Raw genomic sequence first — 16,888 nt, 5'->3', positions numbered from 1 at the left:
AGTCCCATCCCTGGGTCAGTACCACAACCATGATCTAATGGCAGAGCAGTCTCGATGGGCCAAATGACCTAATTCTGTTCATATGTCTGAAAGAGTCACAATATCATGGTGAGGAAATAGACCCATTGGCCCTATTTGCCCATGCCGACCAACATGCCCCACCTACACTAGTTCCACCTGCCTAGACCCAAATCCCTCCAAGTTTATCCTATCCCCCTCACTATCCAAATGTTTTTTAAACATTGTGATAAAAACTGCCTCAACTACCTCCTCTGACAGCTTGTTCCATATACCTACCATTCTTTGTGTAAAATAGCCCCCCCCCCCCTCATTGCATCCCCCAAACCTTCTGGACCACCCTATCTATCTGCGATGCCACTTTCAAGGAACTATGTACCTGTACTCCAAGATCCCTCAGCTCCACAGCACTCCCCAGAGCCCTGCCATGCACTTAGGTCCTGCCCTGGTTAGCCTTCCCAATAGGCAACACCCACACTTCTCTGTATTAAATTATATCAGCCATCCCTCAGCCCATCTACCCAACCGATCAAGGTCCTGCTGCAATTTTTAACAAACATCTTCACTATCTACAATACCACCTGTCTTATGATCTCATTTGAAGGGTGATATCTGTGACATCATCACACCCCTCAAAGCCATACCGAAATAGCCAACAAGTGCATTTTGTTTTACAGCAAAGAAGCACTCAACAAATTCCCCTCCTCCTGTGCCCCAGTCACCATTTACACCAAATGCATTTGGTGCAGAAGGACAGTGGTGGATGTAAACCACACTGCACTACTTTCCCACACAACCTCCCATGGCAAGATGAGGCATTTGAGTTTTTTTAGACAGATGCACGGATATACAAGGAAGGATATGGATCAAGTGCAGTCAGGGGAGATTAGTTTAACTTGGCATCGTGTTCGGCACAGACATGTACTGTCCTGTTCTAAGTTCTATGTAACTCAAGCAAATACTAATCCGAAAATCTTGCATCCTAACAGTTTCCTTCAATATAAAGAAGCATATTGCCTTTGGCAACTGCACCCATTTCAAATTCAATAATTGGAGGTTTTCAATTCAATGTTTACTTCCCGTAAGCAACATGCATTTACATTTCATGATATAATTTGAAGGTCTACATTGTATGAAAAGGAAAAGAAGCAAGTATGACACAGGGAAAGTTATCTCGTCTTACGAATTAATGCAGGACAGGTCCATTTGGAAGAAGAGTGGGTCCATGAAGAGATCAAAGGCTTCCTTTTTCCACGCACGCTTAGTGTACGCATAGCCACTTAAACTGCTCAGCAGCTGAGCACCAGCTCGGAAGCTTGGGATGTTGTGCGTGCTAACAAATAAAGGTCACATTTTTAATAGGTAGCAAAGAGTTGGAACATACTTGCAGTTGAACCAATACAGTTAAACTAATTACAAAGTAAATCCCATCTGCATTTTGCATTTAGTTTAGCTTACAGATACAGCATGGAAACAGGCCCTTAGGACCCACAGAGTCCGCACTGACCATCGCTCATCCATTCACACTAGTTCTATGGTATCTCACTTCCACACCCTACACACTAAGGGCAGTTTATAGAGGCCAATTAACCGACAAATCCGCACCTCTTTAGGATGTGGGAGGAAGCCCACACAGACAAAGGGAGAACAATGTGCAAAGTCCACACAGACAGCACCCGAGGTCAGGATCGAACCGGAGTCTCTGGCGTAGTGAGGCAGCAGCTCCACCAGCTGTGCTATTGCGCTACCCGATTCTTTCACAAAATATTTAAAAAGATCCAGGTAAATTTAAAATAACGCGATTAATTCCATGTGGCTGGCACCATCGTAAACACTGGTTGAAATCAAACAGCACAAGCTCTAACCTGAAGGAATGGCTATTTACAACTGTGTAAAGTAGGCATGCGTACCTACATCGAACTAGGTCTAACAAATTGCAGCAGCAACTGTTAAATATACTAAATAATAATTAATCTAACATCACTCAATGAAGTTAAAATGTACACACTGATTTATTCTGTAATAGTTAAATTGTAACTTTAATTAATTTGCCCTGAAACTCAGTTCACATGAACTCGTATCACGGTGGGATTAGTCCACGTAAGTCTAAGGGCATTTCTTTTATTTACCTGTGGTTTCTCAGGTAAGGGAAGACATAGTACAACAGCCGAGTGATGAGCGGCAACGCTTTCTCCTTCTCGTCACTTCGGTAGATGATGTCGAGGAGATGAGCCAGCAGCTGAACAAGAATTTTTTTTTTTTATTTTTTTTTTATAAAAGGCAAACAAAATAAATGTTATCAGAAATAAAAAATACCCTTCAAATTGAAATACCTCAGGCTCCAGTCACCAACAATAATCACAGGATGGCAAGGAGAGATGAGCAATTCACTCAAACAATTTATTTCTGACATTGAGTTATAAACTATGCACAGACGACTGGTCTGTCAAATGTTATCCAAACTGGAATTTACGCATAGGGTTATCCAAACTGGAATTGAAGCATAGGGTCATAGAGGTGTAGTTTGATTTGGTGATACAGTGCAGAAACAGGCCCTTCTGCCCATTGAGTCCACGCTGGCCAGCGATCCATACACACTAACACTATCTTACACAAACTAGGAACAATTTACAACTAAGTAGGTTAACCTATCGTGAGCGTTTATCGGCACTGGGTCTATACTTGCTGGAGTTTAGAAGAATGAGGGGGGACCTCATTGAAACATGTTATTCCATGACAAGGGGTCACAGCTTAAGGATAAGGGGGAAATCCTTTAAAACCGAGATGAGAAGAACTTTTTTCACACAGAGAGTGGTGAATCTCTGGAACTCCCTGCCACAGAGGGTAGTCGAGGCCAGTTCATTGGCTATATTTAAGAGGGAGTTAGATGTGGCCCTTGTGGCTAAGGGGATCAGAGGGTATGGAGAGAAGGCAGGTACGGGATACTGAGTTGGATGATCAGCCATGATCATATTGAATGGCGGTGCAGGCTCGAAGGGCCGAATGGCCTACTCCTGCACCTAATTTCTATGTTTCTATGTTTCTAACATACAGAATAATGAAAGAATTGGATTAAGTGGATGTGGAGAGGATGTTTCCACTAATCAAGGCTGATCGATCTCTTCTTCCTAACCCCATTCTCCTGCCTTCTCCCCATAACCCCTGACACCTGTACTAATCAAGAATCTATCTATCTCTGCTTTAAAAATAACTATTCACTTGGCCCCCACAGCCTCTGTGGCAAAGAATTCCACAGATTCACCACCCTCCGACTAAAGTCTGGGAGCTGGCATCAAGTTGACTTTCTGAAGTACTGTGACAATTCTAAGTACAGTTCCTCTGTCCCCATCAACCAAATCAATTTACAATGGGGATAAGTTGGTAACGAATCCCTCTTTGCACAAAAAGTTCAAACAACCGGTGAAACAGTAAATTCTTAACTTTTGTGGAGATACCAGTTCTTGTAGGTGGCAAGGTAAAACAGAATCTAGTCAATCTTTTCCCAGTAAACTCGGCTCAATGAGTTTGAGTTTAGTTTATTTTCATGTGTACCGAGGTACAGTGAAAAGCAGATACATATAATTTCTGTATTATTCCTTTTTCGTAATATAGCTTTTTCCTTTTTGCTCATTTATATCACAGGCTTCTTCCCGATTACCACATCAAAAAGACTTAAACGTTACTGGTTATCATGAGCAAAATTTCCACGGTAAAGAATATATCAAATTAATTTTAAGATTGAATTTCAAATACAAACTTGCTCAGATATACCTACCTCAGCCAGCAAAGTTAGACCTTGCACGCTGTACAGAGAAGCAACTGATGTTGACACCACAGCAGACGGTGTGGGGAATGAGCCTTGGAGTCAAAAACAAAGAGTATGATGTTACTTTGGGCAGAGGCACATTAATATAATTCACCCACCATGAGAAGATCCAATCTAGATAATATCAAACTGGACAGCACAGGAGCAGGCCCCATGGCCAATAATGTGTGTGTCAAGTCAAACTGCATATCTGCCTGCACATGGCCTACATCCCTCAAGTACCTGCCAGTTCATGCATCTGTCACGGCCACAGTGGTGCAGTGGTATAGCTGCTGCCTTACAGCGCTAGCAGCATCAGAGACCCGGGTTCAATCCCGACTACAGGTGCTGTCTGTACCGACTTTGTACGTTCTCCCCGTGATCACATGGGATTTCTCCAAGATCTTCGGTTTCATCCCACACTCCAAAGACATACAGGTATGTAGGTTAATTGGCTTGGTTTATATGTAAATTGTCCCTAGTGTGTGTAGGATGGTATTAGTGTGCGGGGATCGCTGATCGGTGTGGACCGAAGGGCCTGTTTCCGCGCTGTATGTCTAAACTAAACTAAATAAACAAAATCTGTCAAAATGCCTTTTAAACATTGTTATCATATACTTCCACCACTGTTCATTGCATCGCTGATGTTACTCACTGAACATACCAACAATTTAAATGAATGTATCAACCCGCAGTGGACAATGTTTAAATCTATGACACAGTGGGGACAAGTCTATGTTAGTTCATAGGTACACAAAAATGCTGGAGAAACTCAACGGGTGCAGCAGCATCTATGGAGCGAAGGAAATAGGCGACGTTTCGGGCCGAAACCCTTCTTCAGACTGATGGGGGGTGGGGGGGAGAAGGAAGGAAAAAGGGAGGAGGAGGAGCCCGAGGGCGGGGGGGGATGGGAGGAGACAGCTCGAGGGTTAAGGAAGGGGAGGAGACAGCAAGGGCTAGCAAAACTGGGAGAATTCAACGTTCATGCCATCCGGACGCAAGCAACCCAGGCGGAATATGAGGTGCTGTTCCTCCAATTTCCGGTGTTGCTCACTCTGGCAATGGAGGAGACCCAGGACAGAGAGGTCGGATTGGGAATGGGAGGGGGAGTTGAAGTGCTGAGCCACCGGGAGTTCAGGTGGGTTATTGCGGACTGAGCGGAGGTGTTCGGCGAAACGATCGCCCAACCTCCGCTTAGTCTCCCCGATGTAAATCAGCTGACATCTAGAGCAGCGGATGCAGTAGATGAGGTTGGAGGAGATGCAGGTGAACCTTTGTCGCACCTGGAACGACTGCTTGGGTCCTTGAATGGAGTCGAGGGGGGAGGTGAAGGGACAGGTGTTGCATTTCTTGCGGTTGCAACGGAAAGTGCCCGGGGAGGGGGTGGTACGGGAGGGAAGGGAAGAATTGACAATGTTAGTTCATATATCGGTGTTTTATGGAAATAATTGGTACAGTGCAATAGCTGGCACCATACAGTGCAATAGCTGGCACTAATATGTGCTTTGTGCCATAACTTAGTACCCAAGTCCCACAAAACATGAATACCCCACTTTCCAAATGGACTGAAGCAAAATCATCAAGATCGCAAGTGTATTTTCATGGAGTAAGCTTTTTTTGGCTGGGATTGCACCCTATTCTATGGCAAAACAATCTGACACCAGAAGTATGAGAACAATGTTTTCTGCCTCTTATGCAAGTGAGTCACATTTCTAAACCTTTCAAAAATAATCACCCTGATTTACACCCAGTTCATCTGCAAAACAATGGTTCATCTGCAAAACAATGGTTCATCTGCAAAACAATGTCTCCATTGTCAAATAAGGTTTGTATCAATCATCTTGTTTAACATCCTACCTTTACAGTTAGTGTCGTACCATTCATGATACATTCCTTATCCTAATTTAATTGATGCATTGCCCCAGAGTTAAATCTCATATGCCATTGTACTGCCCACTTCAGCAGCTGATCTAGCTCATTCTATGGCTTAATTCCACTCTACTCCCTATCAACACCACCTATTTCGCACCATTACAGCAACATTAAAGTGTTTACAGAGCTAATCAAATTAAATTGTTGAAACAAGGGACTGCAGATGCTGGTTTAGGTAAAAAAGACACAAAATATTTGGATAACGCAATTGATCAGGCAGCTCCCAAGAGAACATAGATTAGTGACGTTTTGGGTTGGAACCCTTCCTTAGACTGTGGGGAGGGGGAAAGCATGGATAGGGGTAAGGTACACAAAAATGCTGGAGAAACTCAGCGGGTGCAGCAGCATCTATGGAGCGAAGGAAATAGGCGACGTTTCGGGCCGAAACCCTAGGCCCATTTAGGACTGAGATGAGGAAATCCTTTTCACCCAGAGAGTTAACATTGAAAATAGGTGCAGGAGTAGGCCATTCGGCCCTTCCAGCCATTCAATATGATCATGGCTGATCTCCAAAATCAGTACACCGTTCCTGCCTTCTCCCCATATCCCCTGACTTCGCAATTTTTAAGAGCCCTATCTAGCTCTCTCTTGAAAGCATCCAGAGAACCTGCCTCCACCGCCCTCTGAGGCAGAGAATTCCACAGACTCACCACTCTCTGTGAGAAAAAGTGTTTCCTCTTCTCCGTTCTAAATGGCCTACTCCTTATTCTCAAACTGTGGCCCCTGGTTCTGGACTCCCTCAACATCGGGAACATGTTTCCTGCCTCTAGCGTGTCCAAACCCTTAACAATCTTATATATTTCAATGAGATACCCTCTCATCCTTCTAAATTCCAGAGTGTACAAGCCCAGCTGCTCCATTCTCTCAGCCATCCCAGGAATTAACCTTGTAACCTATACTGCACTCCCTCAATAGCAAGAATGTCCTTCCTCAAATTAGGGGACCAAAACTGCACACAATGCTCCAGGTGTGGACTCACCAGGGCTCTGTACAACTGCAGAAGGACCTCTTTGCTCCTATATTCGATTCCTTTTGTTATAAAGGCCAATATGCCATTCACTTTCTTCACTGCCTGCTGTACCCGAATGCTTACTTTCATAGAGTGATGAACAAGTGATCTGCTATGAACCATCAACAAAGGTGATAAAAGTCTCCAAAAACAATGCAGGAAATTATGGTAAGCCCAACCCTGTTTAAAACAAAAATCAATAAGACTGCCCAAAACAAAAAAAAGTTGTGCTTCTTTTGTATTCTACGATACTGCTAATTAAAGTCATAAAAAAAAAAATGATAATGGAAGTTAACTATTTGGTGCTTGAAAAGACAGGCATCCTATTAACCCACATAACATGTGTTCAAAAGGGAACTGCAGATGCTGGAATATCGAAGGTACACAAAATTGCTGGGGAAACTCAGCGGGTTCAGCAGCATCTATGGAGCGAAGGAAATATTTCTGAAGAAGGGTTTCGGCCCGAAACGTCGCCTATTTCCTTCGCTCCATAGATGCTGCTGCACCCGCTGAGTTTCCCCAGCAATTTTGTGTACCAACCCACATAACATGTTCACCAGAAGCCTTCAAAAGCTTCTCCTCCTCATGTCCTTCACCTTGGAAATTTGATCTTTGATTCCTCTTCACTGGCTAAGCACCATCCCCAATCTCATAATGAAAGAACTTTATTTTACACAAGGGGCATTGCCTCATTAAATTCATGGAGAAACAAGGAACTGTAGATGCTGGCTTCCAAAAAAAAGACACATTGTCATTGTCCTATCTGGGACACATGACAATAAACTCTCTTGGCTGCCCTCTCCCCTCCCTGATGGACATTTACACCTCCCGCTGCCTCAGCAGGGCGAAGAACATCATCAAGGACAGCTCCCACCCTGCATTTGGCCTGTTCGACCTGCTGCCCTCAGGGAGGCGCTATAGGTGCATCAGAACAAGGACAAATAGACTCAAGAAGAGTCTGTAGAAGGGTTTCGGCCCGAAACGTCGCCTATTTCCTTCGCTCCATAGATGCTGCTGCACCCGCTGAGTTTCTCCAGCAATTTTGTGTACCTTAGACTCAAGAACAGTTGCTTTCCAAAAGCCATAACCTCTCTGAACTCACACATGCACCGACTTCACAGCCTAACCCCCGGACTTCCATCTATCCAGCTACTGTAATTTGTACTGTAACTGTAATTTTTAATATGTGCAATAACCCATACTGTATATAGGAATCCTATTTATTCACTCTATTCACCCATTGTCTTTTTATAGATATGTATATAGCGCCGCAGAACTGTGCACCTTATTCCCCCCCCCCCCCTTTTGTTTTGTTTTTTGTTTTTTGAACTAATTACATGTCTGCACTGAGTACGAGCTGCTTTTAATCTCATTGTACATGTGTATAGTGACAATAAAATGGCATTCTATTCATTCTATTGACTTGACTTGAATTGCTGGAGTAACTCAGCAGGTCAGGCAGCATCTCTGGAGAACATGGATGGGTGACGTTTTGGGTCGGGACACTTCTTCAGGTCTGAAGACCTGTTCTCCAGAGATGCTACCTATCCCGCTGAATTACACCAGCATTTTGTGTCTATCCGAGGCTTATGATATGCTTGCCTTCATTGGTCAGGGCATTGAGTATAAGAGTCAGGAAGCCATGATGCAGCTTTATTGGACTTTGGTACGGCCGCATTTAGAGTATTGTGTGCAGTTCTGGTCGCTCCATTGCAAGGATGTGGAGGCTTTGAATGGAAATATCAAATACTAGAGGGCAGTGCTATAAGGTGAGAGGGGCATAAACAATATAAAGAAAGAAATTATAAAGAAAGCACATCAGCGCCTCTGCTTCCTGAGAAGATTACGGAGAGTCGATATGTCGAGGAGGAGTCTCTCGAACCTCTACAGGTGCACAGTAGAGAGCATGCTGACCGGTTGCATCGTGGCTTGGATCGGCAACTTGTGCGCCCAGGAGCGGAAAAGACTACAAAAAGTTGTAAACACTGCCCAGTCCATCTTCGGCTCTGATCTCCCGACCATCGAGGGGATCTACCACAGTCGCTGCCTCAAAAAGGCTGGCAGCATCATCAAGGACCCACACCATCCCGGCTACACACTCATCTCTCCGCTGCCTTCAGGCAGAAGGTACAGGAGCAACATCCAGATTCCCGAACAGTTACTTCCCCTCAGCCATCAGACCATTAAACTCAACTCAAACAAAAATCTGAACTTTAATAGCTATGCCTACAATATTCTGCTTTGCTGGAGCAAAGCAAGAATTTCATTGTCCTATCTGGGACACATGACAATAAACTCTCTTGAACTTGATAGTTTAAAGGAGATGTGAAGGGCAAGTTTATTTTTTTTAACACAGAGGGGAATGAGCGCCGAGAACATGCTGCTGGACATGGTTTAGTTTTGAAATAGAGTGCGGAAACTGGTCCTTCGGCCCGATCGAGTCAGTGCCAACCAGTCATCCCTGCACACTAGCACTACCCTACACACACACGAGGGGCAATTTACAATTTTACCGAAGCCAATTAACTTTCAAACCTATATGACTTTGTAGTGTGGGAGGAAACCGGAGCACCCGTAGATAACCCACAAAGTCAAAGCAAGAACGTAGAAACTCCGTACAGACAACACCCGCGGTCAGGATCGTAGCCGGTGTCTGGCGCTGTAAGGCAGCAACTCTACGGTTGCGCCACCGTGCCGCCCCACTTAGTTGAACCAGATACGACAGTGGCATAGGGATAGGCATAGGGATATGGGTTATGTGCAAACAGGTAAGAGATATCTTGGCATGCTGTTCAGCACAGACATTGTGGGCCGAAGGGCCTGTTTCTGCCTGCACTGTACTATAGAACAGTATAGAATACAACCCTACTTGCAATCTTGGTCACTAGGGGCGCTGCACTGGCAGCAGCCTCTACCTACAGCCTGTCTGTTATTTCTATCTTTTTAAATTATTTTTAGTTAGTCTAAAGTCTTGTGTTGGGGGAAACTTTTACTTTTCTATGTGGGGGAGGGGGGCAGGGTAAGGGGGAAACCATTTCCCAGTCTCTTCCGGGCGGGGACGCGACTATTTCTCCGAGTCGCGTCCTCGCCCCCCACCTCGCGGCCTACCAGCTGGATCGGAGCGGCCTTTCCTGCCGGGGACCGGGAACCGGACCAGGGCTGCTACAGCGGCAGCGCAGCGCTGGAGTCACCGCGGAGCGGGCAATGCCTACCCGGGTCGCCGTTTGGAGCTCCGAAGCGTTGGGCCGCTGCTCCAACATCGTGGAGCTCTGGTGCGGAGAGCTTCCAACGCGGGCGGCGCTGAACAACATCGTGGAGTCCTGGGGCGCCTTGCAGAGGGTCTCCAGCAGCAGTATCCACCCGGCGCGGCCTGCGGACTTTGGAAGCCGCCGACTCCGGTAGGAGGGGGCCGACTCTGGTGTCCACGCCGCTGAGGACGCCCCGCAGCCCCGACGTCGGACTTACAACACCCCAGCGAGCGGTCCTGAACATCGGGCCGCCCGTAGCGGCAACTGCGGAGGGCTTGGGGAGGCCCTGACCACGGGGAACAATGGAGGAAGAGACTGACTTTGGTGCCTTCCCACACAGTGGGAAACTTTGATTCTGCTGTGTGGGGATGTTTTATGTCAAACCCTATAGTGTGTTGTGTCCCTTATTTTTATTGTATGGCTGTATGGGAATTTCATTTCACTGTGCCATCTGGCACATGTGATGAATAAATCTATCTTGTATCTTGTTATAATGACTATGAAATATCATGCCACTGGTATTTAAGGATAAGACATCAAAGAAAGATTCAGAATCCACGTATTCACCATCTTCAGCAGCATCTGTATTAGCATCCTCCAGATACACCTGGGGCCCTGCTTTAACTTCCAGGTTTCTGCTCAGCCAACTCGTCTGTTCCAAGGAAGAGCCAACAACATTCCCAACAGCTTCGATTATTTTTTGGGCCACTTCCTGGAAGAGAGAGCATTTTTTTTTTTAAATGTCCCACGTATAAATTTCTAGTTGCAGCCTTTTGTACAGTGATGTTGCATCTCACCTGAAGATCTCTCTGATCCTTTTTGTTTTCCAAATTAGGATTTCTTGACATGAAGTCATTAATTATTCTGCAATTTAAATTAAAAAAATTGGGGTTTTTTTTAAATTTAAAGATTTTTAAAAAATCAATAAAATAAAAATTCTGAAATAAAATTAGATTAATGCTAGGATTAGTGTAACACAACCAGAAGAGAGCAATTAAAATAAAAACATTTGGTTATGGGCTCCACAGACTGAGCCTATAATTGAAAAGGGGAAAAGACATAAAGTGCTGGAGTAACTCAGTGGGTCAGGCAGCATCAATGGAGAACATGCATAGGTGACGTTTCGGGTTGGGACCCTTTTTCAGACAGAAATATTGTTCTAATCATGCACAAATAAGGGCAAAATGAAATAAAAGACTCTACTGTGGAGATGACGACAGGGAGATATAAAGAATAGATGCCATCTCTTAAGTTCACAAATCATAGTAGAATTAGGCCATTCAGCCCATCGAGTCTATGGATGGATCTTCAAAAACTGACAGGCTTATCTAAACTGATCTAACGATTCACAGAAGAAATTTCACCTTTCAACTTTGCCCCCCCAAAAAACAAAGAAAAATCACACCGAGGATTTCTTACCCAAGTAACAGGAAATGTCCTGGTGCAGCCAAATTCAACTGCACAGACTCTTTCAAGAGATACAACAAGGATGGAAGAATATCCTGCAGATCGGCTGAGGAGAGCCTGAGAGAGAGGACAGGAATGAAGGTCAGTCGATCTTATTATGCGATATGAAGCAGATTGTAATGGGGTTAGCCTCCTCATAATGTTGAGGCAGAGGCTCCAACCATACAGGGTCGGTTGAAACGAAGGGTTAACCTGCAATCACATATTGCATGGAAACAGGCCCTTTGGCCAACCGAGTCTATCAATCACCCGATCGTTCTTGTTCCACGTTACCCCACTTACACTAGAGGCAATTTATTGATGCCTATTAACCTGCAAACCCGCACTTCATTGAGACGTGGGAGGAAACTGGAGCACTCGGATGAAACCCACGCGGTCACAGTAACAACGTGTAAACCCCATACAAACAGCACCCTAGGTCAGGATCGAACCCAAGTCTCTGGCACAGAAGCATTGTCTCTATCAGCTGTGCCACTGTGCCGCCCCTGTTGAAAACCACGTCCATCTTCCAAAACCCTTTTCTGAAAAGTTTGTTCAATCATTTAGTGTCGTTACATTGTCTCGTGCAGCCAGTAAAGTCTCACCAAATTCTTTAAATGACATTGTCATGCTTTTGTTCTGCTATGTTAAGATTTTTTTTTTAAAGCCATTACCTTTGAAGCAATGCAAAACTGAACTGCAACATTGGGATATCAACCAAAGTTGGTTTCTGAAAAGAAAAGTTGACAAATACTTTAATTTCAAATGCATTTATAATGTTAAAATGTCCCTCAATCCTACTTCCTCAAGAAGTTGGATATCTCAAAGAAACTTAGACAGACTATTTTATCTAGAACATAATACTTGTTTTACCTCTTCTCCCTTGGCTTGGGGTGGCTTTTTGACAACTTCCTTTATCAGTTGTAAGATGCTGTCGGTGTTGAGCGTGTCCAGTGCTTGGACCAACCTCACCAGTGTCATCTGAGCTTCACTGGCCACTGGCAAAACCTGAAAACACAAAGACGAGAAAGCTTCCCCTGGTCAAAATGCCACATTTTCAAAAGCAAAATATTTTAATGGTCAAGTTCGACATAAAGCTGGAGAAGATTATATATATATATATATATATATACACACATTTGGATAAACAGGCTGATTAGGAATAGTCAACATGGTTTTGTGTGTGGGAGTTGTGTCTCAAAAATTTGATGGAGTTTTATTTGAAGAAGTAATCAAGAAGGTTGACAAGGACAAGGCTGTCGGTGTTGTCCAAGGGATTTGAGAAAGGCCTTTGATAAGGATCCACATGAAGGAACGTTAGATTGCATGGAATCCAATGAGAAGTCGCTGCCTGGATACAGAATTGCCTTCATGGAAGGAAGCAGAGGGTGGAAGTGGAAGATTAGTTTCTCAGAACGTAGGCCTGTGACCAGCAGTGCCAATTGCAGGTTTTAGGTTAATTGGTTCAGTATAATTGTAAATTATCCCTAGTTTATTTAGGATAGGGTTATCATGTGGGGATCGCTGGTCGGCGCGGACGCAGTGGGCCGAAGGGCCTGTTTCCGCGCTGTATCACTAAACTGAACTCTTCAAGTCTGCAACTTGTTTATTTGGGGACAATTAATCTGAAGAAAGGTCCCAACCCAAAATGTCACTTGTTCATTCCTTCCACAGCTACTGCCTGGCCTGCTGAGTTAATCCAGCACTTTGTGTTCTGTTCAGGATTCCAGCATTTTCAGTTCCTTGTGTGTCCATTCTATTTAATGAATTACTGCATGCATGAAATACCTAGAACTTCCCAGTTTTATTATCCTCATCTGTACACTGCGGGCATCTTGATTATAATCACGCATGGTCTTTTCTTTAATAGACACAAAATGCTGGAGTAACTCAGCGGGTCAGGCAGCATCTCTGGAGAAAAGGATTTTGACATTTCAGGTCGAAACCCCTCTTGAGACTGAGGGTCTTTTCTTTGACTGCGTGGCACCTCCTTGTATCTCAGTACACATGACAATGATAATCTAAACTAATGAACAGGAAAATATAGTGAAACAGAAGTTAGAGGTTTTCTTGAACCCTGCGAATCAAGAACAAAAATACTACTGATATCTTTTAGTTTAGTTTAGGGATGCAGCGCGGAAACAGGCCCGTCGGCCCACCGAGTCCGCACCGAGTAAAGGACTTTCTTTTAAAAGGAGATGAGAAGGAATTTATGTTTATTTCGTCAGAGGGTGGTGAATCTGTGGAATTCTTTGCCACAGAAGGCAGTGGAGGCCAAATCAATGGATCTTTTTTTTAAAGCAGAGCTTTAGAGCAACAGATTTTTGATTAGTACGGGTGTCAGGTGTTATAGGGGGAAGGCAGGAAAATTGGGTTAGATGGGAGAGATCTTTCAGCCATGATTGAATGGCGGAGTAGACATGATGGGCTGAATGGCCTAATTCTGCTCTTATTACTTATGACCAGCGATACCTGCACACTAACACTATGCTACATGCACTGGGGACACTTTACATTTATACCAGACTAATTAACCTACAAACCTGCACATCTTTAGACTGTGGGAGGAGACCGAAGATCTCTGAGAAAACCCATGTGGTCACGGGGAGAACATACAAACTCTGTACAAACAGTACTCGTAGTCGGAATCGAACCCGGGTCTCTGGCGCTGTAAGTGCTGCAAGGCAGCAACTCCACCGCTGCGCCACCATGCCGCCATCTTGCAACACGTTTTGAGTGATCAACCTGTTTCTTACCTTGCTGTGGTTGACTTTCTTGTTGCTTTTCTTGTTGCTTTTCCTCTTGTTCCACACTGTTGCTACAGCTGCCATTAGATGAACACCCATCTGTGCAGCAAATGGGTTCAGGAGTTCCAGGATTTTCTGCCGAAGTGTCTTAAAATGTAAAAAAAAAGCTAATTATTTTAACAAAGGTATAAAACATGATTTCCCTCCTTTTCACAACTTGACCAGACCCATCTCGCCAGCTCTCCCAGCATCCGTACCAAATAAAAAGCCCCCTATAAAATCTATGGGCATGAAGCCTTCAGCAAAACCTTCCAGCCCCGAGGTCAAACAAAAACATGGACTTATTAAACACTGAAAGTGTAGTTTTACTCCCAGATTGTCAGATGAATATCTTGCTCAAAAATATCCTGACTGTAGGGATATTTTGTGGAGGAAGGTACTGCAGATACTGGTTTACACTGAAGATAGACACAAAGTGCTGGAGTAACTCAGCAGGTCAGGCACGCTCTCTGGAGAAAAGGAATGGGCGAAGTTTCGGGTCGAGACCCTTCTTCCAACTCAGTATGAAGAAGGGTCACGACCCAAAACTGCAAGAAAGAATTTAATTGTTCTGTTTCGAACATCTCTATACCTATAAAAGTCTGATCTTGTGTGTGTGTGTGTGTGTGTGTGTGTGTGTGTGTGTGTGTGTGTGTGTGTGTGTGTGTGTGTGTGTGTGTGTGTGTGTGTGTGTGTGTGTGTGTGTGTGTGTGTGTGTGTGCGCGTGTGTGTGTCTGTCTGTATTCATTGTATCTTTCTCAAAACGCTAAGCACTAATGCTTACATTTTCACAGATTATTAATCACATTAACCCCGTCGACAAAATAAACTGCTTCACTTCACATTTCATGCTATATTTCACATGTTATAGAGTTTTAAAAATAGCTAAAACCAAGTTTTTAAACGGCAAACGTCCTGCAACCCGCTTCGAGTGACGTCACAAAGAAGGGGTGGGCAGCCAACAAGGGGGAGGTGGAGGTCACCAGTTTCCAGTGACGTCAGGGGGAGGGCCGCATTGAAATTAACGTTGCGCTTTTTCCGACCCGTGCTTCTACCCGTGACGCCCAGGCTGGAGTTTTACGAGGCCATCAAGGAGGCATCGAGACCGTGGCGGTGAGGCCTCGCGACCATGGGGCCACTGGAGAGGCGAGGAGGGAGAGGTAAGGGGATTGAGGGAGAGGAGGGAGTAGAGAGGGTAATTGCAACGTCTACACTCCCTCTCTCGCCACCTCCCACCCACTCTCTACCCCCACTCCCACCCTCTACCCCCCTCTTCACCCTCCCTCCACCCCACTCTACCCCCCTCCTTCTCTCTCTACCCCCTCCCTCTCTGCCCCTCTCCCTCTCGACCCCCCTCCCCCTACCTCTACCCTCCCTCTCTGTCCCCTCCCCCTCTACCCCCCTCCCTCTCTACCCCCAGGGATTGAAGAGGGAGGGTGAAGAGGAGGAGAAGTGTTGGGGATGAGGAGAAATGAGCCGCACGTGCGCAGTTGGGGGCTATGCATGTGGCGCAATATTGCGTTGGGGGGGAACCGGTTGCGTTGGGGGGGAACCGGTGAGTGGTGACATATTGCGCTGGGAGAGCAGACCCAAGAGCAGTCTGCACTTGGTCTAGTATAACAATAAAACACTCTTGACCCTTGTCCACCCCCCCCCCCCCCCCCCCCTCCGCACATATGAAATATGAAATTTTCCTTCGAGTTTCCACTTGTATTTCTACATCGAGTTCTAGATCGCAACCACTGCACTCTCCGCATGATGATCTTTTCCCTCACTCTCACAGCGCTACGTTGAGACAAACCTTTGTCGACTTGAAGTATACCGAAGACGAGCCCTTCTTAGTGTTGAGTGAATTGCCGGGCTTTCTCTGGGATGCTTCTCTTTGGACCACACCCCAGAGCTGAGACATGGAGTCGACGATTAGAGGCAGTTCCTCAAGGATGGCGTTCTTGGCATTCTTCAGGCTTGTGGAATCACTCACGGTAGCAGACTGGTACACGAAGATAAGCAACATTAGGCAAGTTGGAAGGATACATAGAAACATAGGTGCAGGAGTAGGTCATTCGGCCCTTCGAACCAGCACCGCAATTCAATATGATCATGGCTGATCATCCAAAATCAGTACCCCATTCCTGCTTTCTCCCCATATCCCTTGATTCAGTCAGCCCGAAGAGCTATATCTAACTCTCTATTGAAAACATCAAGTGAATTGCCCTCCACTGCTTTCTGTGGCAGAGAATTTCACAGATTCACAACTCTCTGGGCGAAAAAGTTTTTCCTCATCATAGTACTAAATGGCCTCCCCTTTATTCTTAAATTGTGACCCCTGGTTCTGGACTCCCCCAACACCGGGAACATTTTTCCAGATACAGGGTCTAAAGCATTGGAAACGCATGCCCTCTCAAAAAGGTCTAGTGAGTCTTGAGGAAACTTGAGTCTTCCTGGAAATGGTACAGAGAAGATTTAAGAAGATGTCAGGACTAGAGGGTCTGAGCTGTAGGGAGAGGTTGAGCAGGCTGGGACTCTATTCCTTGGAGCGCAGGAGGATGAGGGTTGCTCTTTATGAGGTGTATAAGATCATGAGAGGAATAGATCAGGTAGATGCACAGAGTTTCTTGTCCAGAGTAGGTGAATCGAGAACCAA

At 45.1% G+C, this 16,888-nt stretch overlaps 1 protein-coding gene across 1 annotated transcript in view; it reads right to left on the bottom strand.

Moving 5' to 3' along the window:
- dop1b (DOP1 leucine zipper like protein B) overlaps positions 1–16,888 on the bottom strand; it is a 124,456-nt gene that overhangs the window by 37,986 nt on the left and 69,582 nt on the right. Inside the window, 10 exon segments of the mRNA XM_033032433.1 lie at positions 1,202–1,351; positions 2,148–2,257; positions 3,794–3,876; positions 10,580–10,724; positions 10,810–10,876; positions 11,432–11,536; positions 12,133–12,188; positions 12,332–12,466; positions 14,215–14,352; positions 16,046–16,234. Of these exon segments, the coding sequence (XP_032888324.1) occupies positions 1,202–1,351; positions 2,148–2,257; positions 3,794–3,876; positions 10,580–10,724; positions 10,810–10,876; positions 11,432–11,536; positions 12,133–12,188; positions 12,332–12,466; positions 14,215–14,352; positions 16,046–16,234 (1,178 nt within the window).

The sequence above is a fragment of the Amblyraja radiata genome, chromosome 14, assembly GCF_010909765.2.
Source record: "Amblyraja radiata isolate CabotCenter1 chromosome 14, sAmbRad1.1.pri, whole genome shotgun sequence".
NCBI classification, from domain to species: domain Eukaryota; kingdom Metazoa; phylum Chordata; class Chondrichthyes; order Rajiformes; family Rajidae; genus Amblyraja; species Amblyraja radiata.
Note: the sequence above shows the minus strand (reverse complement) of the source record. Positions and strands in the feature narration are given on the sequence as shown.